Raw genomic sequence first — 13,425 nt, forward strand, 5'->3', positions numbered from 1 at the left:
GCATTGAGGTGTGTCTGTGGCGGGCATTGAGGGCAGCAGGTCTGAGCAGGGGTTGAGATGTCCAGCACGTGCCGAGGGTGCTGACTCCACTGGGCAGGTGACACACAGCCAGCTGGCCACCCGACTTCCCTGCCCTGGGACAGGAATGAAGGAATCGCTGCCAGGTTATCAGCGTACATTTCCTGAGAGCCCAAGGCCTGACTCAGAGGCCAGAGGAGGGAGGAGGGAGGGGACCTCCCCCTTGGAATTCCCGCTTAGCCTCTGATGCCAAGCCCCTCAGCCTGCCCACAGCGATGCCACAAGGCCACACAGGTACCTGTGTTTACACCTTTATTGTCCGCTCCTCCCACCACCCCCAAGGATTCCTGGGTTCAAAATAGCCCGGGCATTGAGGCCCAATTAGCCAGAGCCGCTGCAATCTCGGTGGGTGGGGCCCTTGAGGTTCCAGCCGGCTGGGCCACATTCCAGCCCCACTGGGCGGGAAGTAGAGGGCAGAGAAGGAGGAAGTGGCGCTGGGACCCTAGCCCCTCAGCTCTGGATCAGGAAAGTCAGCAGGAGCAGGAAGTGGACTGCACGTGGGGATCCCGAGGCCTTGGCCAGTTCTGGGGGGCAGAGGTTGCTGCCTCCAGTGGGCCAGTGTGGGGAGCCACTTGGGGGCAGGAAGTGGGCCTCTCCCACTGTCTGGGAGATCCAGGCCTCTTCAGGACCAATGGCAGCAAACAGCTCCCGGCTCCCTTGAACAGCCATGCCCACGAGGACCCAGGAGCCTTCCGTCGTCTGGCACAGGAGGGGCGGTGCTGAGGTCATCTGCAGAGTTGGAGCGAGGCCACGTGGGTCTGCTGCCCTTCCTCTTGGTCCCCTCCCCCTTTCCCCAGGGTCTGGCCATGAAGCACTCTGGTCTGCATCCCTAGACATCCAGGTCCCTGGTTTCTCTCCAGGGTCCAGCTAGGGTCCCATTTGGGGCCAAATACCCAGTAATTCCAATCCTGGCCAGGCGCAGTGGCTCACGCCTGTAATCCCAACCCTTTGGGAAGCCAAGGTGGGCAGATCATTTGAGGTGAGGAGTTTGAGTCCAGCTTGGCCAACATGGTGAAACCCCATCTCTACTAAAAATACAAAAATTAACCAGGTGTGGTGGTGCATGCTTGTAATCCCAGCTACTAGGGAGGCTGAGGCAGGAGAATCGCTTGAACCCGGGAGGTGGAGGTTGCAGTGAGCCAAGATCATGCCACTGCACTCCAGCCTGGGTGACAGAGCGAGACTCAGTCTCAAAAAAAACAAAAAAAATTCCAATCCTGCTCTCTCTCTAGGGTACAGTAGTCCAACACTGCCTCTCCCCTGCCTACTCCAGGACGCCCAGGCCCCTGTACCTCACACCTGTTCTCCTGCTCCTCTGCATACAGGACACAGAGGGTTCCAGGGGGCAGGATGCCTTGATAGAGGCAGTGGCAGATTTGTTGTGTCAAGATGGAGACAGCGGCAGCCACAGGGACTGGGGAGAGGAGACAAAGTTGTTCCAGGGCTCTGGCCTCCAGCCACTCCTCATTCCCGTGACCCAGGGGTCTCACCTCGGTCCTGGGGTTCTTTCCAGCCCAACACCCAGCAGCTGGCCCCCGGGGGAACACCCGCCGGGTGGAGACAGATGGGCAGGGCTGATGGGGAGGGCTCCACCCGGGAGCTCAGCTCCAGGAGGGCCAGGGGGGGCCTGAGTCCCAGGTGCCGGGGCAGCCGGATGCTGATGACCAAGCGGGATACCTGGTGGCCCTGTGGGAGGGAGCTGGCCCCTGCCCGGCCCAGAAACACTTCAATGTAAGGCACTGTTGTAGAGCCTGGCCTGTTGGAACAAGGCCCAATGTCACCTTCTGCTCCTCCCATTGCTGGCAAAGTCCTTCCCAGCCCAGGGGAAGGATGACTCTCTGGGGTCATGCCACTCACTCCTTCATCATCCCTCCTTCCAAATCTCCCTTCTAGATCAAAACATCTCCCAGTGCTGTAAGATTCTTCCCTCATGCCCCACCCCGGACAGAGTCTTGCTCTGTCGCTCAGGCTGGAGTGCAACCTTTGCCCCCCCGGGTTCAAGCGATTCTTCTGCCTCAGTCTCCCAAGTAGCTGGGGTTACAGGCGACTGCCACCACCCCTGGCCAATGTTTGTATTTTTATTTTTTTTTTATTTTATTTTATTTTATTTTTTATTTTATTATTTTTTTTTTTTGAGGCAGAGTCTCGCTGTCGCCCAGGCTGGAGTGCAGTGGCGCAATCTCGGCTCACTGCAGGCTCCGCCCCCTGGGGTTCACGCCATTCTCCTGCCTCAGCCTCCCGAGTAGCTGGGACTACAGGCGCCCGCCATCTCGCCCGGCTAATTTTTTGTATTTTTAGTAGAGACGGGGTTTCACTGTGTTAGCCAGGATGGTCTCAATCTCCTGACCTCGTGATCCGCCCGCCTCGGCCTCCCAAAGTGCTGGGATTACAGGCGTGAGCCACCGCGCCCGGCCCAATGTTTGTATTTTTAGTAGAGGGGTTTCACCATGTTGGCCAGGCTGGTCTTGAACTCCTGACCTCGTGATCTGCCCGCCTCGGCCTCCCTAAGTGCTAGGATTACAGGCGTGAGCCATTGCGCCCAGCTGTAAGATGCTCAAAGGAGAATATCCCACTATTTTAAGAGTCCTTTGGGCGAGGCACAGTGGCTCATGCTGTAATCCTAGTACGTTGGCCAAGGCAGGAGGATTGCTTGAGGCTGGCCTGGGCAACAGAGCAAGATCTCATTGTTAATTTTTTTTAAACAAACAAACAAACAACAAAAACAAGTCTTTGGCTGTGTTCCATTCTCCCCTCCCGCCTCTCGCCTAGGAGACGAGTGAGACCCACCTGAGGACACAGTGAGTGGCTGCCAGGACCCAGCCTGGGGCCAGGAGGATCCCAGTGCAGACTCGATCACCAGCCACATGCACCTCTGCCAGCCAGGGCCACAGGACCCGCACTGGAGCAGCCTCCGGCCGCAGGCCACAGGCTAGGGAGAGGAGGTGGCCACCTCAGTTGGGGCCCCATGGCTGACCCCTGAGCCCCTGCCATGGGTCTGTGCACCCCCAGGAGCCCCTAGGGCCCAAAAGCGTCCTGCTCACCACCATGCTCTGTGTGTGGGGGACAAGTCTGTGTCTCAGTCTCCTCCCCATCAGGGCCCCAATCCCAGGCTAGCTGGTCCTCCAGGTAGGCTCCCCGAGTCACATGGCTGATCCATGGGCCATGGGTCTGCAGAGGGAAGAAGGCTCGGGGACGTAGACAGCCACTGGGGAAGTCTCTGATTCCAGCCAGAAACCAGGTCCCCTCCTCCCGGCACAAAAGGCTCCAACGCGAGTCATTCTGCAGCAACAAAGTGCGTGTGTTACTTGCCTCTGCTTGTGTGCAGAGAATATCAGAGCTCCTGGGGCTTTCCAGGACTCCAGATTTTCCCATTTGCGGAAATATCAAGTTCCACCTTCTCCAAATCAGACTCCAAATACTAATTTGTGTAAGAATTCAGCCCTCACTTTAGGATTCTCCTTAAATCCGAGATAGAAACCATAGCACCGGCTCAGAGCCCGCCTCAGCTCCCTCCCAAAAGTTCTCTAGGGGCAGGCCCCGCCCCCAGCTCCTTCTGGCCCCGCTTCCACCCCGGCTCCGCCCCATTCCCAGTTCCGCAAGCCCCGCCCCTTCCTAGAGCCCACTCGGACCCGCCTTCCCCAGGCCCCGCTCCCTCCCTAGAGCCCACTCGGACCCGCCTTCCGAAGGTCCCGCTCTCTCCCTAGAGCCCACTTGGACTTGCCTTCCACAGGCCCCGCCCTCTTCCTAGAGCCCTCTCGGACCCGCGTTCCTCAGGCCTCGCCCCTGCCGCTTACCCAGCAGCTGCCCACCTCCTCCTCCACCTGGTAGGCAGGGCAGAGCGCGTGCGGCGGGTCTCCCGGCAGCGGCACTGCCGCCCACTGGCGGCCGTACAGGCAGTGGCACCACCAGCCGCCTAACAGCTCCGCCTCCAGCAGAGCGCCTGGGCCAAACGCGGGTTCTGGAAGGGAAAAGGCAGGGAGCCCGCGTTGTGGCCCAGACGGCCCCTGCACCGCCCGGTGCCGCCCGGCCCAGCGCCGGACCCCAGCTCACCCCCGCGGCCCCAGCGGGCCAGGCGGCAGCGGCTCCCGGGCAGGAAGTAGTGTTCTGGGTGGGGTAGGCACACGGGCAGCGGAGCCGCGCTCAGGTTCACGGGCGTGCGCAGCTGCAGCAGCGCCAGGTCCGAGGCGTTGTCCCAGGAGGCGTTCTCGTGCTGCACCAGGCGCGTCACCCGCTCCGCGCGCGGGCGCGAGGGCAGCAGCACGCGCCAGGCGTCGAGGTCGCGGGGCGGGCTGTCGGAGCTGCTCGGGCTGCGGGATGGGGGGCGAGGGACGTGGGCCGGATCCCGCACACGTGGCTGGAAACCTCGCACCCCTGGCTTAGACTTGCCAGGCGAGGATCCTGCATCCTGGCGGGATCCCTACGCCACCCCCATTCCAACGGCTCACTCACACCCTCGCCTCCGGGATCGAACTTCTACCATGGCTCTACCCACCCCTGCCAGGCCAGGACCCCTCTTTTTGTGCTGGATCCTACACCTCCGAATGGGACCCCGCCCCTCTCCCCCACTCCCTGGGGAGGGGCTGGGGCCAAATAGATGGTGTCTCAGGCTGATGTAGGGAGGGGCAAGGATCGGCTTGAAACGTAGATTTTCACTCACTCCAGAAAGCAGCTGGCAGGTGCCAAGACCCAGCTTTCAGACACCAGCGCCCCATGGCAGGGTCTGGATCCTGGCACTATCACCTGGGCCTCCCAGGGCCAGGCCCCTGGCCGCCGGGCCTTCCCGCACTCTGAGGGGTGAGAGGCCTGGGTCACAGGGCCTCCTGCACCCCAATCACTCCCAGCAGTCTCCATCCCAACTCACTCTCCCATGTCCCGCTCACATCCAGGGGTGCCGCCCACTCACCAGGCAGGGCAATGGTGCAGTTCTCCTCCCTGGGCTCCTGGGGATCTGACTGGGTCTTCTGGGGCTGGGTGGGAAAGGCAGGCCCAGGCTCTGAACCCATCACCTGTTCCCGTATCCATGCCTCATAGGTAGCCACGGCAGTGAAAACTCCAGGGCGGTTTCTCCGTCCACAGCCGAAGCCAAAGCTGGTGATTCCTGCCTGGAACCAGCGGCCGCCTTCCTCACAGACCAGGGGCCCCCCAGAGTCACCCTAGTGACAGATGACTGCATGTCAAGACGTCAGCCCAGGGACCCACCCGTTTATACTGGCCTCCTCGAAAAGGTCCTGCACCTCCTTTTGGCCCAACATACACCACCTTCTCCTCTCTCCTAGAAACCCTCCTTGGCTGGGCCTTGTCCTCTGCATTCCCTGTGGCTCTAAACAGAAGAAAACCCTGTAAGCAGAAGGCCTATGGCAGCCAGAGCCAAGAGCACCAGGGGAGTATATTCAAGGCCACGCAAGATAATCCTGCAGTTGTCATCAGAGCCAAGTGATTCTTGTCGTTACTAGCTCAAATAATTCCCCTCCCTCTCTTCCTTCCTTCTTTCCTTTCCTTTCTTTTTCTTTCTTTCTTTTCTTTTTTGAGACGGAATCTCGCTCTGTCTCCCAGGACACTGCTCTGGAGTGCAGTGGTGCAATCTCAGCCCACTGCAACCTCTGCTTCCCGGGTTCAAGTGATTCTCCTGCCTCTGCTTCCCGAGTAGCTGGGACTACAGGTGTACACCACCACAGCCGGCTAATTTTTGTATTTTTAGTAGAGATGGGTTTTCGCCATGTTGGTCAGGCTGGTCTCAAACTCCCGACCTCAAGTGATCCGCCTGCCTAGGCCTCCTAAAGTGCTGGGATTACAGGCGTGAGCCACTGTGCCCAGCCAGTTCCTCTCTTTTTTTGAGACGAGGTATCACTATGTTGCTCAGGCTGGTCTCAGACTCCTGGGCTGAAGTGATCCTCCCGCCTCAATTTTCTGATTAGCTGGGATTACAGGCATGAGTCACTGCTCCTGGCTATGCTGTTTTTAAATTCACTTGGCCTTGGCTGGGCATGGTGGCTCATGCCTAGAATCCCAGCTACTTGGGAGGGTGAGCCAGGAGAATTGCTCGAACCTGGGAGGTGGAGTTTGCAGTGAGCCGAGATCGTACCATTGCACTCCAGCCTGGGCAACAAGAGCAAAACTCTGTCTCAATAAATAAATAAATAGCCGGGCATGGTGGCTTACGCCTGTAATCCCAGAACTTTGGGAGGCCGAGGCAGGCAGATCATCTGAGGTTGGGAGTTCGAGACCAGCCTGACCAACATGGAGAAACCCCATCTCTACTAAAAATACAAAATTAGCTGGCTGTGGTGGCACACGCCTGTAATCCCAGCTACTTGGGAGGCTGAAGCAGGACAATTGCTTGAACCCGGGAGGCAGAGGTTGTGGTGAGCGGAGATCGTGCCATTGTACTCCAGCCTGGGCAACAAGAGCGAAACTCCGTCTTGGCTGGGCGTGGTGGCTCACTCCTGTAATCCCAGCACTTTGGGAGGCTGAGGCGGGTGGATCACGAGGTCAGGAGATCGAGACCATCCTGGCTAACATGGTGAAACTCCATCTCTACTAAAAATACAAAAAAAAAAAAAAATTAGCCGGGCGTCGTGGCGGGCATCTGTAGTCCTAGCTACTCGGGAGGCTGAGGCAGGAGAATAGCGTGAACCCGGGAGGTGGAGGTTGCAGTGAGCTGAGATCGTGCCACTGCACTCCAGCCTGGGCGATTGAGCAAGACTCCGTCTCAAAAAAAAAAGGAACTCTGTCTCAAAAGTGAACTCTGTCTCAAGTGAATGCAAAATTAGCAGGCTGTGGTGGTGTATGCCTGTAATCTCAGCTACTTGGGAAGCTGAAGCACAAGAGTTGCTTGAGCAGTGGGGGTGGAGCGGGGGGAGGTTGCGGTAAGCTGAGATTGTGCCACTGCAGTCCAGCCTGGGCAACAAAGTGAGGCTCTGTCTCAAAATACACAAACAAAAAACTTCACGTCAACCCCATCCCTTGGCAATCTTGCCCTCCTTTTGCAGATGAGGCTTGAAGAGATGTCATTTGTCACCGGTTAGGACTCTGGCCCTGCCAGGCAGGTGCCAGGGCCTTCCCTCACCTGGCAGGTGTCCCTGCGGCCCTCTGGGTAGCCAGCACACAGCATCCCTGGCAATATCTGGAGAGTGAGGTTGAAGGGACCCGGCTGGCTGTAGAGACATTGACAGGTGGCCTCGCCCAGCAGCCTTAGCTCCACTTCCTGTAGCACCCAGGGGAGAGGCAGAGGATCTGGGGGCAGAACCAGAGAGCAGGTGCTGTGAGGCAGGTATGGTGTCCCCAGTTCCCAGGGTTCAGGTTTGCCCCCTGCGGCTGCTTCTTGGACATCAGCTAGATGCCCCATGGCCTCTCACCCCACCACATTCACCACATCTCCTCCTGCTTCTATCTGTTCTTTCTACTTTTTCATCTCAGGAATGGTCCCATCAAGCTCCTAGTGAAAGCTGCCATGCATGGTTGTGCAGGTTGTGCACTGCAACAAAGGATGCAGTGTAGGGACTAAAACCATTAAGTTCTGAGCTCTCATGTGGAGCTGTGTTGGTCCAGAGACATCTTTTCACAAAGATGCCATACGGACTTGACATGGTCCTGTCCTGAGTTGCCAAGCATGGAATCTGGGTGTCATCCCTGTCTCCTCTCTCAACTCCCCTCCTCCAGCCAGTTCCCAGTTCATGAAAACCTCTCATTTGTGACTTCTTGGCATTCTAAACAACTACCCTAGTTGAGGCTGCATAGCTTTGGGCCTGGATAACTGACCCAGCCTTCTGATGCACTCTTCACTTCAGCAATGAAGAGGAATGTTACTCAAGTTCAGTTCTGATCTCACCAAGAAAAATAAACGGATCGCACTGTCTAAACCTGGTGCCGCAGCCCCATCCTGCTTTTGATGGAAACAGCTTCAGGATCCAGAAAGGCTTAGAGGGTGGGGGGAAGTACAGACAGAACTCCTTCCCCAACTCACTCAGAATCTGAGGTCAAAGTCGCGGTGGCTCACACCAGCACTTTGGGAGGCCGAGGCAGGTGGATCACCTGAGGTTAGGAGTTCAAAACCAGCCTGCCCAACATGGTGAAACCCTGTCTCTACTAAAAATACAAAAAATTAGCTGGGCTTGGTGGTGGGTGCCTATAATCCCAGCTACTTGGGAGATTGAGGCAGTAGAATCTGCTTGAACCTGGGAGGCGGAGGTTGCAGTGAGCCTAGATCGCGCCGTTGCACTCCAGCCCGGGCAACAAGAGCGAAACTCCGCCTCAAAAAGAAAAAAAAAATTAATTAAAAAAAAAAGAATTTGAGGTCAGGTGATGGCTGAAGCTGTACTTGGGGCTCACCAGGGAAGTTGGGGATTGTCCTAGGCGTCCCTGGAGCTGGTGGGGTGCTCTGGCCCTCAGTCTGATCTTAAGGTCTTCATGGTCGGGCCTCAGCAGCCTTTGCAGCCCAGGTGCCTGCACCCCTCTCACTCCAGCCTGGCATCCTGGCCCTTCTTCATCTAACATGCCTTATCTGGGTCCACAGAGTGGCCTTCATCTCCCCCTGTCTTCCTGCAGTGTATCTTCTCTTCGAAAATCTCTGCAGAAATCTCCCTCTCTGGGTGCCCATTGTCAGGATGGCCTGGCCCCATTCACACAGACTTCCTAGGGCTCACAGTGATGCTTCCTCATCACCTCTTGCCCTGATGGGACCTCCACAAGCAGAGGCTGTGGCATCTTCCCCTGTAGCACCTTCCCAAAGCCCCCAGGATGGGCACAGGTCTGACCACGGCCGATGTGGATATTTGTAGGGGCCCTGGGAGCATGGAAAGCTTGGGTGATGGGGATGGAGATTTGGTCTGTTCCCCCCCCCCCCCACTTTCTAATATAATGCGTGCTTATTTATTGAATTTATTGTTTGTCTATCTGCTAGGATGTAAACTCTGAAAAGGCAGGATTTTGGCTTTTTATGTTCACTGGTGTCTCTCTAATGCCTAATACGGTGCCTGGCATGTAGAAGGTGCTCAAGAAATATCTTGAGTGAAAGAATGACTGAATGAATGATGGTGGGTAGGAAGAAGAGAGGAGGTGGGGAGTAGAGAGATGAGTGGGGGTGGATGGAATGGGAGGAAGGTGGATGGGAGGGAGGCACAGACTGGCATTTGCTGAACATCTATTATAGGCCAGCCTTATGCTGTAGTGCTTTACTATAGATTACCTGAGGTGAAATATCTAAAGTGCATTGGTTATTGCTATGCCAGGCACTGTCCTATGAACTTTACATGGATTTTCTCATTTAATCCACCCAACCACCCCTTGAAGTGGGCATGGCTAGTTTCCTCGTGTTACAGAGGAGGAAATGTACTGGGTGAAGTGCTTTGTCTGACATGGTAGAGCTGGGATGGGAACCCTAGTCGGAGCCTAAACCCAGGAAAGAAAAAACTGGAAAGAAAGGTGAGGAGGGAATGGGGTGCGTGTGGGTGATTCCGTGGTCTTAGTTTGAGAATCCTTGGGGGGAGAAGGCTATATGGAGATCGATGTGGGATTCATCTACCAACCCGCAGAAACCTACCCTCCAAGGCTCCCCCCAGGCTCCGCTCCGTGGCCCCACCTCCTGAGGCACCGCCCTAGGAACCTCACCTCCCTACCCCCCGCCCTAGGAACCTCACCTCCCGCGGCCCCGTCCTAGGAACCTCACCTCCCGAGGCCCCGCCCTAAGAACTTCACCTCCCGAAGCCCCGCCCTCCCCGAGGCCCTCCCCTCTTGTCCCGTCCCACTCACCTGACTCCTGGACGTCTCCCCAGCCGGTGGCCCAGCAGGCGGTGCCGTGCACGAAGCGGTGTGAGGCGCGGGGCAGGCAGACAGGCCGCACGGCGGGGCCCAGGCTGGCGGGTGAGGCCAGGCGCAGCAGGGCCAGGTCGGCGCCCAGCTCCACTTGGCTGTAGTTGGCCGGCACCACGATGGCGGCCACTGCGCGGGTGTGCGCGCCGTCCAGGGGCCCGTCCTGGGAGTGCACGCCCAGCAGTACCGACCACTCGGCCGCGGGCTCCAGCGTCCCATTCCTGCGCTCGACCCGGGCAGTAGGAGGTTAGGTTGACCCTATGGAGGGGGCAGACCCTCGTGGGGGGGCAGGGCTCAGAGCCAGAGGGGCAGGTGCTATCCGATCCAGATTTGGTGCTGATACTCCTCAAAGGGGAAGAGCAAATCCGATCTGGAACTGGTGGTGGGGGGGTCATTGGAAAGATGGGATTCAGACCCGGATATTGAGTGGAGTGGTGGGACCAGTCCGGCAGCCTTGCCCCACTCGGAACCATGATGCCTCGAATAGCACCTCGGTTTGGGGACAGCTTGGCTCCAAATTATCCTTGAGGACGGAAGTGGGGCGGGAGGAGGGGACCAACTGCGGGGGCGGGGCTGGCTTTTGGCGGAGAGGGGCCGGGACCAGGGCGAATACTCACGTCATGAAACAGTGAGCAGCGGAGAGGACCCAGGAGGGGGCGATGAGGGAGCCCCCGCAGATGTGGCCACCTCCATGGTGCAGGCTCACTTGCCAAGGCCAGGTGCCCGGCTGCGCGTTTGAGCCCCCCACGATGCGGGCCGAGGGCTCAGGGCGCCCGCAGTCTGCAACGGGGAGTCGTGGAAGCCAAATCCCCCCTTGGGTTCCCCACTCCAGGAGCCCAGGTAACTCAGGACGAAGCCCCGTCCGTCCTCCACCCGCTTCAGTTTGCCCCTCTGAATAAAGAACATAGAGGACCCAGGCTTGTCCACATTTCTGGTCTTCTCCACCTCCCTCATGGCCTGACCAGCCTTAGCCTCCTTTAAGGTCTGAGGGTGCCAAGGCCTCTTCCTTACCCAGATCTTCAGGTTCTTCCTGGGTAGGACTGAGAGCTGGGAGCCAGAGGGGAAAGAGAGGAGGACACTTGTGACTTCCAGGCCTGCACTGCCCAGCCCCATTTCCTGCTCTCCAACCCCTGACCCTATCTTCCCAATTCCCTGTCCGTTCAGCAACCCCTGCCAGCACCCATGCCAGTCCTCTGGTCTTTTCTGCCTCTGCACATGACTTTCCCCCAGTCCGGCTACCTTACCTGAGTCCTGGAAGGCTCCTGGGATGGGACTGATGACTGGAAAGACAGAGGCAGGCAGGGAAGATGCTGGCGACTCACACTCAGTATGTGCCCTCCCTGACTCCCTCCTCCAGCCTCCTAGCCTCCGTCTCCCCAGGGCACCCAGGCCTCCCTCTCCCTCCTCTGATACACCCTTGCCTTCTGCTGCCTCACTTCCTTCCCTCTGACTTCCTGCTCCCCACACAGAAACCAGGAGTCCTGCTCTCCAGCCCCCCAGATGCCAGGACTCAGGCCCTTTGCAGCCACTCTTGTCCCCCGAGGTTACCAAGCATCACAAGGGGGAGGAGCAGGTGCCGGGCCATGGCGCTAGAGTCAGCGGAGGCAGAGCCAAGTGAAGGTCTGCTCCCTGCAGGGATCTGTCACTGCCCAGGCAGCCCGTGACTCCTGACGGTCCCAGGGGCAGCCCCACCCTCCCTGGCTGGAGCCCATCTCTGGGAATCTGAGAGGATCTGGGGCTGGAAGAGGGAAGCTGGGGAGCCTGAAGTCTCCACCCAGAGCCCTGCGCACATCTCACGTCTCTGGAGGCCCAGGGTGGGGGTGGGGGACAGGTGTCCTAGCTCCTGGACACCTGTTGGGTGGGAGAGGGAAGGATGAAAAACACTGTAGGCAAAGGTCAAAGAGGAGGACAGTGTTCTGGGTCCTTGGTGAGCAATGGCCCTTAGGACAGGGGAAGTGGCCCCTCACGGGCATGACTCATCGGAGACCTCACCTCTGTTTGGGGTGCAGCTGCCCCAGTGGCTTGGCCTTTTCTTCTGACGCAGCTCTGGTTACTGGAGCTGCTGGCCAGGTCCAGGACAGGAGCCCTAGGGAATTCAATCCCATCCCAACAAAAGGATCACAGATTCCAGCAGGTTGGGCAGGGCATAGGGACCCTGGAAGGGGGCTGGGCAGGCTGGTGAGGCTGAAAAAGCCTCCACCCTGCTCTATGTCCCAGTGACAATGCACTTAGCTGCCCTGTCACTTACTCTGTGTGACTTTGGGAAAGTAACCCAACCTCTTGGTGTGTATCAGTAAGAGCCCGTTTAAGGGACATATGACTTGGCCGAGCACGGTGGCTCACTCCTGTGATCCTAACACTCTGGGAGACTGAGGTGGGAGGATTACTTGAGGCTAGGAGTTCAAGACCAGCCTGGGCAACATAGCAAGACCCCGTCTCTACAAAAAATTAAAAAATACAAAAATTATGAACTGCAGGGCTTGGTGGTGCACGCCTGTATCCCAGCTACTCGGGAGATGAGGTGAGAGGATTGCTTGAACCTGGGAGGTTGAGGTTGTAGTGAGCTATGATTGTGCCACTGCACTCCAGCCTGGGTGACAAAGCGAGACCCTGTCTCAACAACAGCAAAAAAAAAAAAAAAAGAAGAAGAAGAAGAAAAAGAAGAAAGAAACATAGGGCTCTTCAAAGAGGAGTTGAAGAGAGTTTAAGGAAGAAACTATTTATAGAAGTGTAGGCAGGGTCAAAGGAAACCAAAGAGGCCGGGTGGCTCACGGCTGTAATCCCAGCAATTTGGGAGGCCGAGGCAGGCAGATCACCTGAGGTCAGGAGTTCGAGACCAGCCTGGCTAACTTGGAGAAGCCCCGTCTATACTAAAAATACAAAAATTAGCTGGGTGTGGTGGAACTCACCTGTAATCCCACCTATTAGGCTGAGGCAGATAAAAACGCTTGAACCCAGGAGGCGGAGGTTGCAGTGAGCCAAGATAGCGCTGTTGCACTCTAGCCTGGGTGACAAGAGCGAAACTCCATCTCAAAAAAAAAAAAAAAAAAAAGGAAACCAAAGAGAGGGTTGGTAACGCACCATGGGGCCAGCAATAATGGAGAGCCCTTGCTACCTGCTGGCCTGAAGAGGCAAAGAGGGGGCAGTTACTGGAACCCAGCAAGAGCTGCAGCTGTGGAAGAGATAGCTGTTAGGAGCCATGGCCTTCAATAGAGAAATGCAGCCTTTACTAGCAGAGAGGGAGCTAGGAAAGAAAAATCCCCATCTCACTCTCCTCTCATCCTCTCTATTTTTAATTAAACCAATTAAAAAAATTTTAGAGACACGGTCTCACTCTGTCACCCCAGCTGGAGTGCAGTGCTGTGATTATAGCTCACTGTAACCTCGAATTCCTGGGCTTAAGCAATCCTCTGGCCTCAGCCTCCTGAGAAGCTGGGACTACAGGCATGCACTACCATGCCCAGCTAATGTTTTTTATTTCTGTAGAGATGGGGTCTTCTTCTGTTGCCCAGGCTGGTCTCAAACTCCTGTCTCAAGCGA

At 57.2% G+C, this 13,425-nt stretch overlaps 1 protein-coding gene across 4 annotated transcripts; it reads right to left on the reverse strand.

The window, feature by feature from the left end:
• Positions 1 to 316: 316 nt before the first annotated feature.
• On the reverse strand, positions 317 to 11,146 carry PRSS36 (serine protease 36). 4 transcript variants are annotated; one of them, XM_058440283.1, is made up of 12 exons: positions 10,503 to 11,146; positions 9,826 to 10,106; positions 7,145 to 7,311; positions 4,982 to 5,231; positions 4,736 to 4,865; positions 4,129 to 4,385; positions 3,873 to 4,036; positions 3,120 to 3,357; positions 2,866 to 3,007; positions 1,569 to 1,834; positions 1,371 to 1,492; positions 317 to 807 (listed from the first exon to the last, which is right to left on the reverse strand). In XM_058440283.1, exons 1-12 carry the CDS (start codon positions 10,505 to 10,507, stop codon positions 529 to 531), a joined length of 2,301 nt encoding a protein of 766 aa, XP_058296266.1. In that variant the 5' UTR covers positions 10,508 to 11,146; the 3' UTR covers positions 317 to 528. The 4 variants fall into 4 exon arrangements, with proteins under 4 accessions (XP_058296266.1, XP_058296268.1, XP_058296269.1 ...); XM_058440284.1 differs by having other exon boundaries at positions 767 to 807; positions 1,378 to 1,492; XM_058440285.1 differs by lacking the exon at positions 2,866 to 3,007 and having other exon boundaries at positions 326 to 807; positions 1,378 to 1,492; positions 1,756 to 1,834.
• Between the last annotated feature and the right edge of the window lie 2,279 nt (positions 11,147 to 13,425).

Source organism: Hylobates moloch, unplaced genomic scaffold, assembly GCF_009828535.3.
Source record: "Hylobates moloch isolate HMO894 unplaced genomic scaffold, HMol_V3 SCAFFOLD_6, whole genome shotgun sequence".
Classification (NCBI taxonomy): Eukaryota; Metazoa; Chordata; class Mammalia; order Primates; family Hylobatidae; genus Hylobates; species Hylobates moloch.

Coding starts and splice junctions, on each gene's coding strand:
- PRSS36 (XM_058440283.1), bottom strand. Junction 4,037..4,128: donor GGCCCGCTGGGGCCGCGGGG/GTGAGCTGGGGT, acceptor TTTCCCTTCCAG/AACCCGCGTTTGGCCCAGGC. Junction 1,493..1,568: donor GAAAGAACCCCAGGACCGAG/GTGAGACCCCTG, acceptor TCCTCTCCCCAG/TCCCTGTGGCTGCCGCTGTC.